The sequence below is a fragment of the Thermobia domestica genome, chromosome 5, assembly GCF_964235325.1.
Source record: "Thermobia domestica chromosome 5, izTheDome1.hap1.1, whole genome shotgun sequence".
Taxonomy (NCBI): Eukaryota; Metazoa; Arthropoda; class Insecta; order Zygentoma; family Lepismatidae; genus Thermobia; species Thermobia domestica.
This window is the reverse complement of record NC_137458.1, coordinates 242,599,018-242,622,861: the sequence shown is the minus strand read 5'-3', so window position 1 is coordinate 242,622,861 and position 23,844 is coordinate 242,599,018. Positions and strand designations below refer to the sequence as shown.

The 23,844-nt window shown below is 35.9% G+C and overlaps 1 protein-coding gene across 1 annotated transcript; it reads left to right on the top strand.

The window, feature by feature from the left end:
• The first annotated feature begins 94 nt into the window (after positions 1-94).
• Positions 95-23,586, top strand: Bet3 (blocked early in transport 3). Its single transcript, XM_081759892.1, has 4 exons — positions 95-254; positions 14,417-14,611; positions 16,569-16,751; positions 22,349-23,586. The coding sequence occupies exons 1-4, from the start codon at positions 216-218 to the stop codon at positions 22,466-22,468; spliced, it is 537 nt and encodes a 178-aa protein (XP_081616018.1). The 5' UTR covers positions 95-215; the 3' UTR covers positions 22,469-23,586.
• The last annotated feature ends 258 nt before the right edge of the window (positions 23,587-23,844 follow it).

Here is a 23,844-nt window from a genome sequence, read left to right as displayed (position 1 = left end):
CAATAATAATAATATATCATTGAAAAAATAAATCTAAAACCATTCAGATTCCTAGTTATTGGTTATTACCAACACTGCACAAACGTTTAAAAAACAAAAGAACTGCGTTAACGCGTCGATACTAATAAGTAATCAGATGTATTGAAGCTGTGAAATAAATATGTTTTTAAGAGTTATTTCTACTTACTACTGAAGAATAAAGCCAAAAGGATATCATGTCGAGACAAGGAACAAGATTAGATTCTAAGAAAGTGGTAAGTTATATATATTATTGTAACTACAATATGTTTTTTCTCTACATATTTAGAAATGAATGTCATAACTTCAAAATATTAAATGTAGTATACTTATAGTTCTCTTTCTTTCTCTAATATATATATAATGCATGTACACTGTTCGAAATAATTGTTCAAAATTATAATTCTTAATGCGATTTCACATATAGTCTAAATACAGTGTCCGAATGTATGCCATAAAACTACACTGCAAAGAACACAAACCAGTATGTACTAGGTGGTTACAATATTACTCGAGCAGACGACTCTACCAAATTTTCACACATTTCTCTGATTTCTACTTGCAGAGCATGCACTAAATGAGGAGCTAATGCATAAACCACGAACCAACTTGTGCTAGGTGGCCAATACTAGCACGAACGCTATGTAACCGATTTAGGCTAGAAACGCAGCAGGGGGCCACGAGCGGAGCCAGGGGGTGCGTTCGTAGGGAGCAGGCGCGTCAGCGACGGGGGGCATACAAGAATTGTGGGGAAGAGCAAAATATCCGCAATTATTTTCACCTTCAAAACACTTAAATAATCGTAGTAACTCTTACTTTCAAAATGGCTTCACTGGTTTCCCGGGTACAAATGGCCCGCTGCGAGGAGAAATTAGTCACTCACTCTTTGAGAAAACCACTCCTTCTGGATGTTTTCAGGACAAATGAGCTATGCAGTATATTCGGCTATTACTGAAACATTTCTTTACGAAATATAAACAAAATTGCCTGAGGTGTTAATGGGAAAACGTCGAGTGAAAGCTCACTCTAAGAGTAAACTACCCCTTCCGAATGTTTACATGACGAACGATTTATGTCATATTGTTACGCTATTAATGATACGTTTATTTATGAAATGTGGTTGAGAAGATTATTCGAAAAAACGCATCCCATATAGTAAATTACACCTTATGTATTTTTTCAGAGGAATGATTCATACTACGGTGGAGAGTCGTTGATAAAACATATATTAGTAAAAATAAACAAAATCGTTACAGCTCTTTTTGAGAAAATGTAATTATTTTAAATTCCTGTCCTTTAGTAAACTACCCTTATTTTTAGGTGTCGGAGGGTATAGAATTCGAAACGATAAAAACCTCATGTGTAGAATTCGGTCCAGATACGTTGAACAGTATGGCCTCTATTTGAGTGCATGTTAAAGGGTGACGAGCCAACAGACGAACAGATGGACAGACATCGAAAAATCATTTTTTCGATATGTAGGAGCCATGAAACTTGAATTCATTGAAATTTCGAATTCGATTTTTATTACTATCACCACAATTTCTTCTTTCGTCGCTCGAATGTGAAAACGAATAGGCCTACACTGACAAGTAAGGTGATAATTTGTAATCCCAAAAATTTAATGAGTTACGTTTAATGTATTGTCATGTTAGAATAGAAAGCTTATGCCTGATATTATTTTAATATCAGTTTTTCACGCTACTGTATAATTTAGAAGAATGGTATAATTACCGTTCATATCCACACTATCTTTTGGAAGAATTCGCGTTCGGCACAGATAGATCTGTATAATTTAGATTTGTTCAAAGAAAGCATTCTTTATTCCTTACACAAACTTATGATTGCATTTCTTGCACTTGTAAATATGAAAGAAGAGAGAAGTTCAATACTCTAAAAAGAAACACACACACACAAATCCTAGAACAATTTAACTTTTTTTTATTTTTTTTTTTTAAGACAATAAGCTATTCTACTTCATTCGCTGGAACTGTAAGGGTGCAGGTCGCGTGTTTTTTTTTTTCTGTTCCTGACTCATACACACACGAAGTGAGTTGAACTTGGTCTGCTGTGCAAACACGAGAAGGGGAGGAGTAAGAATACATAAACTGAAAACAATCTCTCTTATCAATAGTACTCTAATCCTGAATAAATACGTCGATTAAAGGACACTATCAAGTTATTTCCTTATTATATTGTTATGGTCCTTATTGACATGACAATTATAAACTTCCTATAATATTTTGTAAAATAATAATAATAATAAAAAGATGGCGTGGGATGGGATTCGATTTGGTGTCAAAACAGTATAAGAACTACTAGTACGCCACGCTACCCACCTACCCATGGAGACTGCGTTTCCTTTGCTTTCTTTTTCTTAACAAATAAATGCTAATAACCATAGTACGTATCACTTCCAACCTTAAGACAAGCTTTCCTGTTTGTTTCAATATTTTCGTACGACATCTTGGTTACAGAAACTAAATTATATTTGGCAGACAATCAAGACACTAGGATTAAACCAATAAATACAATATTTTACTACACTTTTCAGTTCCTTCATTCAACTCCACGACTGCCAATTTGAAATTCCCTGCGCAATCGTGCTGTGCTACTGCAAGAATCCCCCGAAAGCATGACTGCCAGTATACGCAAAACCGAGCATAATTTTGTTTTTTGCTTACATTTGTATAATATTATTTGGAAATATCTCCTTAGATAGATTGCTTTCTATTGTCTCCACATATTAATAGCAGAATTTTATCCATAAATGTAAGGCAAATGGAATAAATGCGAAAATTCGTGAGTTACAGCATACGCTTTTTTTAAGCAAGTACCTGCGCTTCGCTTACCAAGTGCTTGTCTTCAGGACGTTACCACGTTTCGCAGTGTGATCGATGGAAAATTTCCAGTTCACTCTTAACTGTTTTTGTAAATAAAAAAAATTAAAAAAAAAATTATTGTTTTCAATAAGACATGGCTAGGCGGGCCACATATGGCTCGCGTGCCGGCAGTTGCACGCGGCTGATATAAAATGTTTTTCCACAATCCTCATTTATGCATATACCCACTGTTGCTAAGATGCTTGCTCACTATAAACGCCACCCACACGCGGGCCCCTTTGCTCTGACTCAGTTAGATAGCATTCGTACTTTTGAGTGGTTATCTAGCATAGGTAGTTTCGTATTTTATGCATTGTAGTTTTTAAGTCATATTCAGGACGCATTCATACTCTGTCTTCCTGAAGTCAATCTGCACCCATGAACTCAACTTCTCCCCCTACGAAACACTTTTTGAGGTAGTAAGAGCGCATCTCTTGCTAAGAGAAGGCAATAGTTCGAGAATATAAGTTTATCTATTCAAATCACTTATAACAGAAGCAATGACTAGGAACATTGAACTGTGTTAGCCATAAATTACGTATATAATTGCTCTCATCACTATTTGTACCCATAACACCATGGCTTGAGTACAGTCGAACTTCACGTAGAACTGCATAACTAAAAAATAGTAATATAGGTGCAGGTCAGGTTTCGGCACACCACATTTTGGAAAACTTACACGTAAAATTCAATATTTTGCATGAAACAGGGTGTCTATTGAAATTCTAAAATTAAATTTCGTGACCTTTTCTTTGCAAAACCATAAAATTTTATAACATTCAAACAGTAACAACAGTATCTATATTTTTTAGCACTTGTCTTTATCTTTCCTCTAGGCGTACTTTCAAAGGCTGTTCCCTGCTGCGATAAAAACTTGGTTTTTTCTCACATCACTTTCGGTATATTCACTGTATATAGTCTGTTTCTGCGATCTGGTAGTGTCTGAAGCGTGCGTTGCTTGTGATTTGGTGGCATCTAAAGCCGACCATGGACGTTTTTGGCGGTGAATTTTGACGTTTTATAGAACAATTTTGACGTCTCTACTTTTCATGACTTTCGTGACCGACAGACACCCTGATAAAAATACATATTCATAAGGAACAAATTTCTGTAGGTGACAGAAATAAAAAGAAAGTAATACAGCTGTATTTTAGGTTTACAAGTGTAGGGTTAACACTGTAAAATCATTACAAGTGCTTTACGAAGGATAAACTAAGTGAGTGCAAATGAAAGATACCATTTTCCACCGGCGGTGTATTTCTCTACAATGTACAGAAGCTGTTTTATATGTTTACAAGTGAAGCGTTACTGATGTGAAACCATGACAAATACTATTAAAACTCGTGTTATACTGTTATACTTTAATACCCATTTGCTTTCACTAACCTTGCAGACACTTATACCCACTATCGCTGACGCGCTTGGTCGTTTCTGATGCATCGCGTCGCCGCTTTCTCATCAGCTCCGCTCTGCTCTGACTCGGCTAACTAGCATTTGTGCCTTTTAGTAACCGCGGGTTCACTCGAGCAGACGGCTCTACCAAAAACAAAATTTATAGGTAAAATACGATGTCAAACACTTTTCGTAAAAGAAGTAGAATGTGAATATATGTAATTTCTGTCATTAGATATCATATTAAAATACATTTTGAATGGGAGTAAACGTACACCAAGTGTAACTATTTACTGAAGCGGAAGAGTACAAGGACGGCAATGGGAAAAAGGTAGAAATAAAGGACAGCAATGTTCTGTTCCTGTTAGCAATGGACATCTGCAATGGATATAATGCAAACATATGATTTTATTACAAAGAATTGGGTGATAAAGGGCGTCATATTATATGGTTTTTGCAGCGTCATAATATGTTGAAACGTAAAATCAAGTATGCGAAGTGTGGAAAAGAAGTAAAAATTCAAAAGAAATTAATTTCTCCTCGCAGCGGGCCATTTGTACCCGGGAAACCAGTGAAGCCATTTTGAAAGTAAGAGTTTCTAAGATTATTTAAGTGTTTTTGAAGGTGAAAATGATTGCGGATATTTTGCTTTCTTCCCCACAATTCTTGTGTATGCCCCCCGTCGTTGACGCGCCTGCTCCCTACGAACGCACCCTCTGGCTCCGCTCGGGCCCCCATGCTGTTATTGAATGTTTAGGCGTTAAAAGCCTGGAAAATAGGCAGGCAAGTAGGCACTTAAAATATAAAATATAGGCACTAAGATGTAACTCGAAGTAATAAAAATAAATTAAATACTAAATACAATTAAGAAATAAATTCGTCATAGATAATGTTCCAAGAATTTGTTAATATCGTCTTTTACTGTATATATAAAAACGAATTGACATGTATTCCATGTGTAGTTGGTAAATACATTTTATACAGCACTTTATCACTACACGTAACAATCCAAAGTTTTACAGCACTTTATCAGTACACATAGCAGTCCAAAGTTTTACGGCATCTTATCACTACAAACAACACTTATATTTCTCGAAAGAGGCAGAATTGTTTCTTGAAATACTAAATTATGTATTTTTTTCAATAAAGATTTATTTTGAAGAAAATGCATAGAATAGGCAATATTAGGCACTAAAGCAATTATTTAGGCAGGAAGAGGCGAAATAGGTAAAATAAATTTAGCTTAAATTGAAACTACACCCCCCTGATATAAACTTTAAAACGTTATTTTTGATCATGTCTTTAAGATTAAAGAATAGGCATTTTGCCTAACATCCGGTCTCTAGTAATAACAGACGAATTTGTTCTAGTTTCAGTAATAAATATTTCAATAGTAACCTTACAATATGATATAACTTGCTTGTCCCGAAAAGAAAATCCAAAAGAGGTTTACTTCGACGGTGATTTTTTTTCCCAACGATTTGCTTAAATAGACTCAAGCTACTTGGTACAGACTTCATAAATAATTTACAATATATATAAATCGTTTATCCTCAAAATTACAGATAGAATAGTTTACTTTTGGGGGTAAGTTTTTCCCAATGACCTTCGCAAAAACAACTCAGGAGATGTTTGTTGTTCATATTTCATAAATAAATGTTACGTAAATAACCTAATGATATAATTCCATCATCCTGAATAACTAGAAGTGGTATATCACTTTTGGGAATAAATTTTACCCTGCGATTTTCTCAAGAACGACTCAGGCGATTTTGTTCATATTTCATAAATAAAAGTTTCAACAGTAGCAACATAACACAACTCGTTTGTTCTGAAAAGATCCACAGGTGATAGTTTATTCTTTGGGGTGACTTTTCAACGACTGTCTTAGAAATTATTCAGGCGCTTTTGCTCATAGTTCACATACAATTATTTCCTTAATGATTCTAATATATGGCATAAGTTATTTGTAAGGAAATATAACTAATGGGTACTTAACTTTTGGGCCTAAATTTTTTTCGAACAAATTTTTCCAAAACCCATTATTTTATTCGCATTTTCCAATTAAATGTTTCAGTAATAGCTACAGCCTAACATGTGTCAGTTTAAGAAATTCGAGTGAGAAAGTTCAGTGTGTATGTTTCGTACCCTTTCTTAAATATATATTTTAAATGTCACACTTAATCACAATCTTCCTATCAACATCGAAACTTCTTTTTAAATGTGCCTTGTTGTGGCCAAATGGTTCAAGTGCCTAATCCAATCCACCGGATTGTGGATTTGATTCCCGATGAGAGCTAGCGTATTTTCATCTTTAAGGTATAGATGACACGTCGGTGCAAAGAAAAAGTTTTTAAGTAAGCCTAACTAAGCTAATCAATAATACAAAGAAATAAAACAATGTTACGAAATTATCGAAGAAACGTTGCTAATATTTGGTAGTGCGACTGAAATGTCCAACCGATTATTGTGAGTTGGAAAGGTAAAAAAAAAAAAAAAAATGGAAAAATACAATACCAGATTAATCAGTGGTCTCTAGGTAAAGCTGTCCTACTAAGAAGTGATTGATATACCAAAAAAATGTAATCGCTGGGAGACATGTTAGGAAAATACAGTAGGTGAGAGAGAGGCTCCCTACCCTTCGATTTAGAAATACGGTTCGCGAGAATTTTACTTAAAAAATAATAATACTGCAAACCATAAATAGTCTACACCTTCGTTTGAGGGCGAGAATTGAAGTTCCTATGTAGGTTTGCCCTGAAATTAACATTAGAACACAATATCTGTTGAATATTGCTGAGGGCTTGTGGACAAGTTTGCAGTGCAGTTCGCGGGGTTCGATATTGTAACGATCCTAGCGAACTCCTGAGCCTTCTCCACTGTACACTATAAGTTAAATTTGTGCTTATTTAAAACTGTGGACCGTTATCACCTGTGCTCCACGGGCAACACTCGCCAGTAATACTTTCTTTTCGCCTTTGTTTAAGTCCCATAAATGTCTTTGTTCATAAATTTCTTTGTATGTGGTTTTGCATATACGTGGCATGGACATTAAATTTTGACTTCTACGCCATATGTATCTAATTACATACACACCTATAGAGTGAACACAACAAACTTGGAACATATTGTTTGTGTATGGAAAATTACACACGCAGCACTGCACGGGAGAGCCGTATGTATGGAATTCCATACACATGGCAGTCAGCGTGTTAAGAATTAATAATAATAATAAACAGAAAACGAAACGATCATTTACATGATTTATAAACATAAGTTACCATTTATTAACGCATGTAAGTGTAGTAGACTTAAGTTATTTCTCTCTCTCTCTCTCTCTCTCTCTCTCTCTGAATGTAACAGCTCTTATTTTTTTGTGCGAAATAGAACTTGTGGCACTCACGGCTTTCGGGTGGTGTGTGGTCAGCACGGTTGTAGGTATATGCTCAATACCAAACTGCACCTACATCTGTAAAAATCATACTTTGAGCAAAATATGCACATGGAGCTTTTTGAAGGCTCAGCAACGGTATGCACTTCAATGTAACACCTCAAAGGATGATATATATATATATATATATATATATATATATATATATATTACTATGTATGATTTGAAGTATAAAACCCTTCCCTATTTACAATATTATCCTAATCTCTATCATCGATTACTGCCTTTTTTGGTATTTCAGTAACTTCTTGGCAGGGTAACTTTAGCCAGAGACTGCAGACTAAACCTGGTATTGTAGTTTTCATTTTTTCCTTTGAAAGTGACTCATTTAATATGGACATTTCAATCGCTCCAACCTCTTTTAAATAATATATCCTCGATATCTTCCTAATATTGTATGCTTTGTTTGATTGATTTATTTATTTGGTTTGGTTTAACAATCCTTTTATGCGCCGATTTGTTATGTATACTTTAACGTGGGAATCGGATTTTGGACTTAAGCCACTTTACTACAAGAGGCACATGGGAGTTTTTCTTTTGATTTCTTTAGGAATATTGCGAATGGCATGACTTTTAAAACTATGTTTAAAAAAAGAATACACATTGACACGCAAGATGATAATCTGAAACTTAGGAAATATATTACATTGTTTTTAATTTGCTCTCACGCTACCACGACAGTACTTATGCTTTTTTATTCCACCCTTTTAATATAAGCATTTCACATTATTGTCTGTTCTAAGATACAATTCTAGTTCATGTATATGCTATCTTTGGAAATACAGTAGAGTTTTGCTTATCCGAGATAAACAGGCAGGCAGAACGCCGGATAATATGGATGTGTTAAGAAAAGACCTATTTAAAGTAAAACTATGATATAGACTAATTTTACATATTACGCATCTAATAATCATGTTTTATAACATATAAATGCACTGCACTGAATCAGGAACGTATCCAGCGTGAGGTCCTTGGGGCTGTCCCCCTCCCAAACTCAAGTACTTTTTAATAAACTTGTTCTTACCCTTTTGAAGTTCTTTTATATTAATTTACTTTGAGTCAGTGTCCATACTTTGGGCAATGTGTTGTTGTCTTGTTATAATTCTAAGAACATATCGTAATGCCATTGATTCCAGGTGGTAAGTAAGATGTCTGTTTCTGTCTGCATATTTCCTTCACACTTTGTTGGAGACAAAATTGTTCTGTTTCCAACAAAAGAGAAGAAGCTATACAACAACATAAACTGAAAACAATAGCTAGTAACAATATTACTCTAATCCTGGATAAACACGTCATTAAAGGAAAATATCAATAAGTTATTTCCTTATTATATTGCTTCGGTTCTTATTAACATGAAAATTTTACGCTTCCTACTATGTTTTGAAAAAAAAAAAAAAAAGGATGGGATGGGATTCAATCTGGTGTCAAAATAGTATAAGATCTATTAGTCCACCACGCTACTCACCTATCCAAGAGAACTGCTTTCTGATTGTTCCCTTAACGAATAAATGCTAATAGCCACGGCGCATGTCACTTCCAACCTCAAGACAAGAGATTACGTGTTTGTTTCTATATTTTCGTATGACATCTTGGTTACGGAAGCTAATTTATATTTGGCAGACAATCTAGACACTAGGTTTAAACCAATAAATACAATATTTTACTTCACTTCCCAGTTCCTTCATTCAACTCCGCGACTGCCAATTTGAAATTCCCTGCGCAATCGTGCTGTGCTACTGCAAATATATCTCGAAAGCATGATTACCAGTATACGCCTAAACCAAGCATAACTTTGTTTTTTGCTTATATTTTTATTATTTTATTATATTATTTGGAAATATCTCCTTAGATGGATTGCTATTATCTTCACTTACTAATAAGAGAGAATTTTATCCATAAATGTAAGGAAAATGGAATAAATGCGAAAATTCGTGAGTTACAGTATACGCTTTTTTTTTTTTTTTTTTTTTTTTTAAGCATGGGGGTACCGACAAAGTTCTAAATACATTATTCTGCCCCTTTTTAGTGAGTAAATATTGTGGTTACCAGTATAACAGTTGTTTTGTGTTATTGTGATGTAAATTACGATGAACATGTTCCATCATTTAATACTATAGTATTCAATTGTCGTAAAAATGATATCCTACAGTGAGGCCCGCGACGCCATTTAGTTCTCTCTGATTGTCCCACCCATGTTCTAAGTTGCACACCCCCGCTTTATATGAAATAAAAACACATACCTTACGTGCGGCATTGCTGTGATTACGTTGTGTACTGCTTTCTCATAGCATTTAACTTTATTATGTCTTCCTTACGGAGAGCTCCTCCGTGGCTAAGCGGTTAGCGTACGCGCCTTTGGCTCGAGAATAATAATAATAATATCTCTTGATGGCTCGAGAACTTTTCTTGTTTGCACCTTTACACTTTTCCCAAATAATTGTGAACACACATTGTAGTGTCTGGATTTGTTAAATTTAGTAACGTCACACTGTGTACGGCTTACAGACTCTAATCCTGCAAAATACTAAGCATCTCTTCTGTCATAATTCTAATTATCGCGTTAAGTGACTCAACTTGGAAATTTTAAAGAATTTGGTTTCATATAAATTAAGAAATATAAATTGAATTCTCTGTGCTTCTTTAGAAATGAATATTATTGACAATTTATGGCAATATTATTGACACGGATTGTAATTTTACTAATGAAAAATCACACGATTCAGATCGCACTTTAGATTATAGATTGACGTCCCGTATAGCTGAAAAGAGACGTTAAATTGTAAATATACGAAGAAATATTCCAAAATGAAAGGCCACAAAATCCACCTAGTCAATGATAAATAGCAGATATACAAGATGAGCATTATCAGCACCATTTTTTTCTATTGATAATGATATGTCTGTTCGGAATGAGATTAAGTTTATTCGAATGCATAATATCGTCTATGTCTTTTGTTTATTTATGACACTATATATTTCAAAATGTTATTGGTAAAAAGTAAAACCTTTGCTCGGAGTTGTGGCTTTCTCGACCTGTAGCTCCAACTTCTGATTCAAGTTAACTCCCTAAATGACTACTGATTTAACGAAATTTATTGACGCATGTTGTTAGTATGTAACCATTTCAATTCGAAGTCTCTGTTTGGGAGGACATTTATAAGTAACCACCCCGTGTAATCTGGTCGCTGTTCGTGGTTCGTGGTCCTACCAATAAGTATTTTCCTGATACCTGAACTTACCTGGATAGGACGATGAAGGACCTCTCCAAGAAGGGTTACAAATTGTTTCCAAATTGCTCGTCGGTCTCAATGATGAGATGAGCATTAGGCGCCGAGAGGTTCGGGTGTCTCGTCTCGAAAACCTCACGGACGATCAGATGGTCATCCAGACCATAACCCACACAAACATCACTCATACAAACAACGAATTAAATAACACTGGATTAAATAACACCATACTTATTTATTAGAACACTATTATATATAAAAAAAAATTAAAAAAAATAACGAAGAGAAATGAATACAACACTTAGCACGGAATATGCGTAATAATTTTCATCACTGAAATCACACTTTACCTTTTTAATGCAATGTAGCCATTTATATATATATATATATATATATATATATATACAGCGGCGGCCGCTGTAGGGGAGCCAATGTGCCGTGGCACTACCACAAATAATACAAAAAATAATATTTGCATCTTACTAAATAACAAACTTTTTAATTTTATGCACAATACTTTACTTGCAACGTCATCATTGCTCACGAGGAGCTGGCTTGAGTCGCGCTCAGTGATTGAATGCGCTCAGAATTACTCCTTTACTCGCACGCTAGCATTACATAGGCCTATCTCTACTCTGTTTGTGCCAAGTTCTCCCGTGCTCTCCCGACTGTTCTAAAAAGGGTTTGTGCGCATGCTCGTTAGTTGGCGAGCAGGAGGAAAGCACGGAGAAATAACTAGCGTTTTGTGCCACGATCGAAGGTGGCTCGAAGCGGGAGATTTGTTTCGTCTTATGTTTTGATGCTCTAAGAAAGGGGGCTTTGGTTTGGAGTTAAGTCGCCTGGCATGTGACTCCTGATTCACTTGTTCCTATTGTATTGTTTCCAAACTAGTTACTTATTACATATCAATATGTACCATCTAAATTTGACCCTCCCAAAAATCGATTTGGAGTTTATTTCGTTATTGTGTTGTCAACCCAGGTATGATCCTTCCCTGATTGAAACCTAAACACATTGTGCGCCTGAGTGTTTGTGGTGTTGAATGTGGTGTGTGTATGAACTTGTCAATTATATATTTTTGCGAAGTTTTGATGCTGAGTATTTAAATGTAGCAGGGGCGGATCCAGAATCGACTTCTGGGGGGACGGTGGGTTATCATACTGCTACTTAGAGCTACTTTTAACAGCTTCAAACTCTTGGATGGGTTTATTTATACATATAAAATAAGAAAGTTTATTCTTCTGGGGGGTGGCGATCGCCCCCCTTCCTGGATCCGCCACTGAAGTGTAGTGCTGTTTTCTTCTTTCTCTATATTTGTAACTACTTTCCGTGAAACCAGAACAATACATTACGATGAATGCGGCAAGTAATTAGTGAAATATCCGTTTACATCCCTATAATATGACGACAAACTAACTGGAAGCAGGAAATTTAGGAAAGCAAATGCCTAATTTAAAATTATGTGTTAAGCAAGTGATCCGTAATAAGGAAAGATTGCATCAATTTAACATGAACATATATTTGAAAAACAGTTTGAATTTGTGGTTGTGATGTAGCCAATCCTTTATTTTGTTTTCCGTGTGTTGTTTGGGGAAGGGGGGACGCAAGCTGGACAAAATCTGCTTTATGTTTATAATAAGTTAACTCTAGGCACAAACAACTTCATTCTAAATAACTCTGTCTGTCTGTCTCTCTCTCTCTCTCTCTCTCTCTCTCTCTCTATATATATATATATATATATATATATATATATATATATATATATGTGTGTGTGTGTGTGTGTGTGTGTGTATGTGGCTGTAATAAAATAATATTATTTGTGCCTTTACACGTACTTTTTTTTACGGCTATGCATTTATTTATTGTTACGTTTTGGCACTACCATATCATATACTCACGAGCCGCCACTGTGTATATATATATATATATATATATATATATATATGAGATTATATCTGAAATTTCACTATGAATGCTACTCTCACACCATTGACGCACTGGGGGAAAAGTTGCCTGGATAATCCCACGAGGAGTCCAGTTGCTGCGCCAAACAATCCTGAAGCCTAAAGATGAGTCTTCAGCAAATTTTAAAAAAAGTAGAATGCTGATGTTGGAGGGCGCGTATATAACTGACATGTACGCACAAGGTCTGCGGACCTGGGACTTCACTAGTTGGGGGCTAGCCGTAAGAAAACGTCCTTCACCGGCTAATAGCTTGTGCCCCTTAACACAAAATCATACTTGATTCCCGACGCAACGTGCGTGGTGGCTGCATACAAAACCGGAGTCAAACTCCCTGAGCGCTAAAGCTCAAGGTACGGGCTGCAGTGGTCGACTGAAGAGTGTTGGCAGTTCATTCCAAAAATCATTCAGTTAACTCACCTGTATGCAGATACAAACAGAATATAGAAAACAATTTATGTTAATTTTAGTCCACTGGCTACGATGCACGAGACACTGCGATAACTCGGTCGTGAGAAAGTACAGATAAGGAACTGCAAAACCAATGTGACTGGCGTCACTTTGGTCACTTGAACATCTGGTCAGCCAGTATTTCTTTACCGCAATATTTCCATAAGCGATTAAAAAAAGCACTTAATTCAGTTCCCAATAACTATAGAATATATACTGTGCATAATAATAAGTCAGGGAGAAACACTGAGAAGGTTCGTGGCTCTCTGAAATTTTTTCACCAAAAGCAATGTTTTAAATATGTATATGAAAAAGCAATGAAAGACTTCTTTGTCCAGTTGTGGGGAAAGAAGCATTTCCCACCGAAGAAAGAACTTATATGCGTCGCAGAATAAAATATAAATCGAAAATAATAATCACTGTCCTTACGAAATATACAGAGCGCCCACAAAAAATACTTCTATAACCTGGTAGCGGTTATAAGTAAGTAGATATACTTCCCAGTAAATGCGTCATCTTGAACTTGGTCTAGAGTTTTGCGTTAATGCCTGTCTGTTTCTGTTTCAGTAGCTCGGAGTTATTGCTGATTTTTTTTACTAATGTATATAAAAACCTATAATTTGTTCAGAATTATAGGTTCAGAACTGAAAGATGAGTAACAGAAAATTTTGAAAGTGAGTACTGCTCCGTGTTCAAATTACTTTATGTAGAATATGGCTTTCTAATACAACAACTGGTATCTTTACTATTGTATATTATGTTCGAGTCTCGAAGAAGCTGCTAACGTTTGATTTTTTAAAACTGCTTTTGTAACACTAACTTAAATGACTGATAATTCACGGTGTTGGGTCTATTCTAAACAAACAAGCAAAAAAAAGTACCCCACCAAGAATCGACCCTCGGATTAGTCATGCTAATCAGAGAAAGTTATTTACTTTTTTTTATGAGTTTCTGTTTTAAAATTTTGTAATGTGAACTGTGACCCGTGAAGGATTAGTTTTGAGAAATAATATATCATTTTGTTTCTATTTCAGAACTCAGAGTTGTTCACTCTGACGTATGGTGCTTTGGTGTCCCAGCTGCTGAAAGATTACGAAAATGTCGATGATGTCAATAAGCAGTTGGAAAGAATGGGTTATAATATTGGAATCCGGATAATAGAAGATTTTCTTGCAAGAACAGGCTCCGGGCGCTGTTATGATTTCAGAGACACCGCAGAAAAAATACAGGTTGTTTCTACTATTTGTAGCCACTTATTTGTATTCTTGTTAGATGTATTACTGGAGGTCAGCTTACATTAAGACATATTAAGTCGAAAAACATTATAACATTTTGAAAAAAGAAAAAAATTAAGTTATAATTTATTTCCGTGGTCAGCTTCACGTTCAGGAATAAATAAATAAAAGGCTCTAAATATAAATTAGTTTTAAAATCAGGAATTAAACAAACATGAAGTCAGTGCTCATTAATGATGGAGAGAAATTATTATGGAAAGGGCTGAAAATATTTTTAAGTGTTAATACGTACGAGAGGGTGCTGATAAAGATTGAGCCTTACTAAGAAAAAATTGAGCTAGAAAGCTGAAATTAGCAGGGTATATAGGGCAGGATCTGTATAGACTATGTTCTATCATATTAAGATTCTTTATTTTTCATTTCAGAAGTGAGCATGGCTGTACCTCCAGTAAGCTTCAGTCCAGAGAAGCATAGGACCGCCATGACGTTTCTCTTCCTCCAAGGGAAAGGTCCGACGCAAATCTACGATAAAATAAAACAAACTTTGGGGGGCCATGGGCCGTCATATGCAACTGTTAAACGCTGGGTGGCAAACTTCTGAACCCATTTTGATGTTGAAAGTGCGAAACCCAGTGGCAGGCCTGTTTCGGTGTGTTCCCGAAAATGTATAAATCATCCAGGACATGATAATGAAAGATCGTCGAATATCAGCCAAAAGGATTACTACATGTTTGGGCATATTACATGAAAGAGTTGGTACCATTATGCATAATGATCTGGATATAAGGAAGGTTGCAGCAAAGTGGATCCCCAAACTTCTGAGGGAGGAACAAAAGCAGGAAAGAGTGAGAACTTCGCGGACAGATTTGGAACATTTTGCAAGAAGTGAGTTTGTTTTTTTAGCGAAACTCATAGCTGGTGATGAGGCGTGGACCTATTCCCGAGACTAAAGAACAGTCTAAGGAATGGAGGCACAGTTCTTCTCCCCGGCCAAAGAAGTGCCGTGTGCAGAGGTCTTCACTGAAACGAATGGCAATAATCTTGTGGGATAACGACGTAGTTCAGCTGGTGGACTATTTTCCAATGGGTGTAACGATTAATGCAGCATGTTACTGTGATCTCTTGAGGAAGTTGTGTAAAAATATCAAGGACAAACGTCGCGGTAAGATCTCCAAAGGTGTTCTGCTTTTGCACGACAATGCCTCCTCACACACGGCATCTGAAACACAGGACATATTGGCCACCCTAGGCCTTCAAGTGTTCTCTATCCTCCTTATTCGCCGCACCTAGCTCCATCTGATTATCATCGGTTTCCGAATCTTTAAAAAAAAAAAAGAAAAAAAGAAAAAAAAGAACATTTCAAAGTTCACCGTTTTCAAAGTGTTCAAGCGGCAACTGTTGCTACAGATAACTGGTTACAGCAGCAGACAATTACAGACTTAAAATGTTGCAGGACAGATGTCGCAAATGCATTGACCTACTAGGGGAATATGTAGAATAGTATGGGAGTTTCAGCTTCCTAGCTCAATTTTTTTCTTGGTAAGGCTCAATCTTTATCAGCGCCCTCTCGTACAGGTTTAGAGGTGGGCCAATGACGAATTCAGTTGTTGTATCGTGTGCTTGAATGTAAGTATGTCGTACATGTATTATAAGTAGTTGTATATTTAAAAAACTTTGTGTATCTCCTAGACAGAGAGCTCGGCGTGCTATTGTGTTTAACTAGGATATACGTCAATTAGTGGTAAATAATAAGAAGGTGAAGGAGGATATATTTATTTGAGCACTAGTATTAAGTCCTAACTTGATATGCTGGATTGTGGCTAGATTAGTCATTCAAACATAGATATTACAATTAGGAGTTAGTTTACCCATGTATTCAGCTTTGGCGTCCTTTACTTATGTATCTGAAGTGTAATTTTCCTGTGTATGATAATATTCCTCTGTTTTTCAGACTGGATTCCGGATATTTCTGGGTGTCACCCCAACGATAAGTAACTGGAGTCCTGCAGGAGACGAATTCTCTCTATTGTTGGAAAACAATCCGCTGACTGAATTCGTAGAACTGCCTGACAATTGTTTGCAACTCAAGTATTCTAATATCTTGACTGGAGTAATTCGAGGCGCATGTGAAATGGTAAATATATTTTTCGTTTCCCTTTAGCAGAGAAGTTCCATTTTAGATATCGATTATGTATTTAAATATATAACAGCACTAGCGTCAATTAACTGCTTCGCTGGGTTAAAATAAGAAAAAAATAATATGTTCCGTTAATCAGTCACTTTTTACTATTACTGAACCGCTCTCTGATGTCGGTCATTTTTATATATTCCTCCTCCCGTTCCCCATGTTGTGAGGCTTAATTTGGATTTAAACGGCATCTGAAGTGTCACTGTTCATCTCAGCGACCCTGAAAGTTATGGATTCGACAATATCGGTCAATTTCGATCATTTTACCTATCTACTCCTTCCTCTCTCTTAAGTTGCGCTGCAAAAGTGAAATGATAAAAGCCATCCCAAGCGCGAACGTTATCTGTATTGAAAATTTGATCAAGGTTGGTGGGGTGGTTCAAGTGTTATTAAATCACAAACATAGTCACTTTCATTTTTATTTATATAGATTGATCTTTTGACCCTGTCCATGAGTCGTTTGAAATTTTCTCACTTTAATTATATGTGTATATAGCTTTTATATGCCATAATGGTTTTGAAATAAAAAACAAAATTAAATCTTCAGTTTTGCATAACCCAAGTATGACCTATAGCTGTCATTTCGTACTGGCAGATGTGTGACGTAATAGCGTATTTTTATAATCGGAGAAATGCCAGCGAGAAATACGTAGAGCGAAAGAGAGAAAGAGAAGAGGTAGATAAGAAAATAGAATACAAGTGTTTTTTACAGTATATAGTAGTTAGCAGGGTTGGCAAAAACCATGGTTTTTATTGAAAAAAACAAAAAAAAACAGGTTTTTTGGTTTAAACCAGGTTTTTTTGGTTTAAATAATTTGCTCTATGTATTTATATCACATATTGACAGAAATAAGTTTGTTTCGCCTTGGTATTATTATACAACAATCGGGTTACGCTGGAAGGGGTTACATACCGCTTCTCGGCTTACATCCGAGAGAAATTTTCCTCTATTTGAACTCGAAACCAGGATTAACTGGCGATACGTCTCCCGACTCACTCACGAAAGACTCCTGATAAAAAATACATTGTACTGATCTTTACATACTTGTTAATATAATTGTCAAGAGCCATTTCACAAGGGCAAAAAAAATAAAATAAAATAAAATAAACAGTTGCACAAGTGAAACCATTATACAGAATTACATATGGACAATTTCAAAATACTACAGAGTACAGAACTAATTTAGTCCAAGTTATTTTACTACAACTTTTTTTAGTCCAAGTTTAAGAAATACGACGACTTAATTTGCATATCAGTAAGAAAAGTGAATAAAGATACGAATTATTTGAATCCACTTTGGTTCTGACCCATTTATACATAAATAGATACCAAAGATACTTCTGATTTCAATAAATGCCTCTGGTGGGGTTTTGTATGACCCTCTTCCCCCAAAAAGTACGGCACTTCGATGTATTTTACCAACAGTAAACATTATTAAAACGAAACAATATTTAGAATTTTTCTTTGATCGCAATTGCATAACAATAATAATAAACTATTAAAAAATCACAAAACAAACATTCATAAAGTTATAAAAAGAACAAAAGTTGCTTTTGTAGCATAATCTCTTTGAGTACTGAATGGGGAATTTAGGTCTGAATATAATACGAATAACATATGGGAGTGAAACGTGATAACCCACAAATGTGTGTTCATCAAGATTTTACGAACACTTACACTTTAACGAACATTTTTTTTTAAACCAGTTGTTTTTTTTAAAAAAACAGCTGGTTTAAACCAGCCAACCCTGGTAGTTAGTCAATAGGTCCACGAATAGTATACTTGAAAAACCATCCATGGTTTTAAATAAAAGATTGAATATCCTCACTGAGGCACTAAAATTAAATTGAACAAATGGACGCTTCGTTTCAGTGACTCTTTGTCATCTTCTTCATGTGTTTATTGTTGTTAAAAATAAACGTCTCGTAAAACTACATATTGTGAACAGTTTCGCCCATTGTAGAAACATTTCTAAAGTTCCTTGAATTATAACTATGAAAAATCCTTGTCGAGAACCAGTCCTTCCTCTTTTACAGTTTTACCAAAAACATGTCAACAGTCCACCAAAGTGTTAATAAATATTGGTATTATCAATCTTAAATCACGTTACTATACCTTAATTTAATTTTTCCTTACAACGTAGTTTTAAAATCAGGACTCCACATTAATTCTTAAATCCGTGCTTTTTTTATTATTTTTTAAAAGGAATTTATGTTCCGTGATGGATACTATTTAACTTAGAAAACATTCTTCACAAATTATAAAATAGTGAAATCAGTACCTGTAAAACCTTTTTCCGATTATATTTTCGCACACTCCTGTTTTTAAAAATTTGGACCTGCAACGGAGTGAGCGTTTCTGAACTCATCTCAATTAGTGCATCGCAGTTTAGGAACTAGCAGGGTATGACATAGAAATACTAAATGAACTGAGATTTTTTCTGCTGCTTTCACAGTCCGAAATTAAAATAATATACTCCGGTACAAAATTTCTTATGCTCTAACTTAGTTAAAATGCAGAGGTTGTTCAGCCTACGTTTGGCCGATTTCGTTCCTTCCTCCTCCCGGGCAGAATGGACTCACCCGACCTGGCTCGTGGCGACCTGCAGTATTGTGCAGTGGCTTCCTGGGAACGGAGTTGTTTTTCTGCGCGGACGACAATAACGCACAAAACAGGACCATTGTTGTAAGTGTTGTGTTAAATTTGTTTCCAAGTGTGTGGGTTTACGCTCTGTGACCAAAATGCCGCCCAAACTGAGTCGGTTTTGGGAAGGCTATGTTGCGGGTCTTTATGACGCCCACTTTAGTGTTTCTGTCATTAGAAAACAGTGCAAGAAGAATGGTTGCAACATTAGCTTAGGGGGAATAAAAAATAATATTAAAAAGTACAAGGGCAACGAAGCTCCACCATTTGGATCATCAACGAAGTTGCCTAGGAAGCGGGAATGCACCAAGGCCATCTCCACCATGCAGAGGAAACTTCGCAAAATGAGAATGCAAAAAAATCCGCCAACATACAGGTGTATGGCTAATCGTCTTGACGTGTCTTTGGGGACTGTGAGCTGGACGTTACACCATCAACTCAAGCTGGAAAAAGTAATGAAAGCTCGCGGCCATCTTCTAACGGATGCCCACCAAAAGGAACGAAAGTGTAACGCCCGGAAGCTGTACGAACGGCATCTGGCAAAACAAAGGTGGATGTACGTCGTAACGCTCGGTGAAGCATAGATTTACCTTTCCGACTGCGGCAAACCGAAAGCCATCATGTACCGAGAGAAAGGCGCCAAGAACTTCAGAAGGTGGGTCCGTGTCTGTAAAGAATCCTTCCCAAAAGGGTTCATGGTCGTTACTGGCCACTGTTACCGAGGTAAACTGAAGATTTGTAGGGTGGCGAAGAACTGCAAAATAAACTCTCAGTATTTTCAGGAGCAGATCATGCGGCCGAACTACGAGCATGAGATTCCAACAATGTACGGAAATGACGTTAATCTGGTGTGCATTCACATGGACAATGCCTCATCACATACCTCACGATCGTCTCTCGCATTCTACAGGGAGATGGAGGAGGCAAGTGGTGCCTTTCACAGGTGATACCTTTCAATGAGATACCTGTTAAATCTCCAGATGCAAGTCCTATGGACTATTGTGGATTTGGATTGTTGAAGCGGGCCTTGTGAAACTAAAAAAAAATAAATATATAAAATAAAATTTCTCTAATATGCAGTCCGTAGCGTTTATTTAAGTTCTTCAAATTATTTTATAACAAGTGTAAGCATATAATTAAAGAACCGTTTTATTTATAGAGTTCCCTCATGGTCATACGGTTATCGTACGCGCCTTTGGCGCGTGAGACTCTGGTTCGGTTCCCAGCGGGAGCTCATATGATTTGGATTCACATTAACTTGTGGGTCCGTGACTCATATAGCCTCGCTGCTGGAAGGGACGCTGAACTAAAATCCAATCGTGTCATTTATCCAACAAAGGGACATGAATGCAATGATACATCCTTGATAGCAAGCAGTTCGTCTGGGCAACAGGCTGCACTGTCACAGACTGAACGAACCTGTAATGATCCACCAAGGTTGGTCTATACTTTTTGTCTTATCTTGGTGTCAGGAATCGCCATCCAAACGTTGTCGGTGCTGTTTTAAAACATCCTGTATATAGAAAGACCTCGATTTACGTAAATAGGTTATTCCAAGGCTCTGTGCGTAAGTCTGATGTTTTCTATAACCGAAGATTTATCGTAAATAAGAAAAAATTCGATAAAATACTATTTAATAATACTGTAATGAAAAAACTCAATTATATATGCTTAAAATCGGATAGAGAACCATATATTGTTACAATGCCGGTAGAAAAAAGAACATAATAACAGTTCAACAATAGTTAATTACCTAATTAGTTCATGCGTCACTCACTAGATGACTCTCAAAATAGAATTTAGAAATTTAATGTTACTTCTTGCTTAAGATGTAAGTACCATTCGTAAATTCTACTTCCGAAGGTTATCGCAAAAGTCATGGCAACTTGTTTTTATGAAAATAGACAGTAAGAAATTCTGAAATAGGCAAGTGAAAGGTTAGTACTGTACTTATGTAACGTTACATGTAAAGAGTTGGATGAACATACGTATCTCCATCAGGATATAGCACAAGAAAAATGAGAACAAATTGTTCATTTCGTTCGTTTTACCTCAAATTACAACATTACAAACCAAGTGCGATTACAATTGTGCGTAAAGTCCAGAAGGCATCTAGAATCCTTCGAAGTAATCTCCTAAAGAATCCCCTAGATGGCAGAATCATGACACCACAATAACAGCGCTTGTGCAGAATCTTGTTGCATGATAAAGATGGGAAGTACTCGAGCATTCACCATATTCGTCAGACTTATCACCTTGCGATTTCGACATCGTAACAGAACTGAAGGAGCTATTACTTGGAACACGCTTTTGAACACGTGAAGATATTTTCACAGCAAGAGCCATGAAATCAGAGGACTTGCTCATGGCGGGGCCACGAATTTTCGGCGTCTTCCACATCGTTGACAGTGCGTGGTGCATAACTACTTCAAAGGACACTAGGTATCACTAGTATGTGTTTCTGTACTTTACGGATAATCGTAATTGAAGTGGTTTGTAATGTTGTAATTCGAGGTAAGCACGTTTGAAACTAACGATTCGCTATATTTATTTTTCGTGTGTCACATCCTATGTATGTTCATCCAACTCCCTACATATAAGATTTACATATAAACTATCTTCCATTTGCATATTTCAGAATTTGTACCTTCATTCCCATTTTCGTTTTTAAAAAATGCCATGACTTTGGCAATAACCCTTGTGTATCTAAAATTTCTTGTGTAGTATGAATTTACCTATGCCGAATTTACGTAATTAGGACTGTCTGTATACTAAATCTTCACTAGCAACCAGTCCACTCCCTTTAAAACCGAAAACACAATTTTATATTGAACATATAAGCTTGTTCCTATGCAAAATCGATGTATTTTATTGTATTCACTTATAATTTATTCTTAAGGTACAAATGGACGTTACGTCGTGGTTTGTTCAAGATCAACTGAAAGGTGACAATGTGACGGAGTTGAGAGTTAAATTTATTAAAAGACTAGAAGATGCTATTCCTGCTGGTGAGGATTAACAATTCAATGTGAACAGTGCTTTCGTGTATATGCGTATCAGTATATCTCTTCTGCGGACCCATTATAATTGGTGGTGGACATTATTGGATGCAAAGAAACATTTTGCATTCCCGTGTATTGTTAGACTTATTTAAAATTGCAACATTCAGCAAGTTTATCTCACCGTTCTTTTCGTTGCATTCGAATTTGTACGATAATGTAACTTTGTTTTTGTTCTTTATATATAAATTTGTTATACTTTTCATGTAGAGGAGGAATCAATAAATAAACCTTTTTTTCTTATACATGCACACAATACATAGTGGATGCATACAAGCGTACCCAAAATTTGAATATAAATATGAGGGTTATTTTTTAAGGTAGATCCGATTTGCAATAAAAGTAAAAAACCAAACATTGTTTAAAAGAAACATTTATTGTCTGAATTTGTATACAATTCTCTATTTTATTACGTAATTTCTTTACAAGTTTAAACATTTATCGTAACAAACTAGTTTTTGTGTATTCTTCCCATAGAACCCCGCCGCCTGCGATAGGCAGTTTTCACGGACGTGTTCACAAAACTGACGTTAAAATTTGTGTTAATTCAATAACGACTTGAAAATTGTGAATCTCCGGTTTCGTAAATTTTGGTTTCAACAGTCCGCAGGAAGTCGTCAGTCATTACAGCTGACCAACCAAGTGTGAATTGTCATACACGTTTTGCAGCTATCATGATTCTTGTTGTTACGAACCGCATGGCTGACCATATTTTACAATCGGCGGGCCGTTTGATATTCTTAAACACGTTAACCTCACACTATGAAGCGTGTGGACTGACACCATGACATGAAGCGTGCAGAGATGACATCTTATTGTACGTAAGGATGCCGGGGGCCTGCGCACGCACTCATTTCTCAAGAGCACGCGAAATTTCAAACAGTATCCACAAACGGATCGTACTTGAAAAAGTAATCCTCGTATATGAATTACAAATAATGAAGCCATGACTTACATTCACTTCGATGTTAATTTGCGTTAAAAATAAAAAATGTAAGCTTCATTGAAATGTATTTCCATAGTAAAGATTTAATTGTAATAAGAATGTATATAATAATATATAAACTTTAAAAAAGAATCTGAGTGAAATGTTTATTATTTAATGTGTGAAAGCACTGCATAAGGAAGCCTGAAAATTTTCTTTAATCTGCACACTATTTTACTTTCGTTATTTCATTTCACGTGCAGGAGGAGGAGTGTAGACTGTAGAGCAAATAATGTATAACTTCAGCATTGTAGTCTATTTTTATTAATCGCGTGATAATTCGATTCAGTTTTATTTCAAGAAAATCCCATTTTTATTTGTTGAAGACTGTCTCACTAAATAGGTAGAACA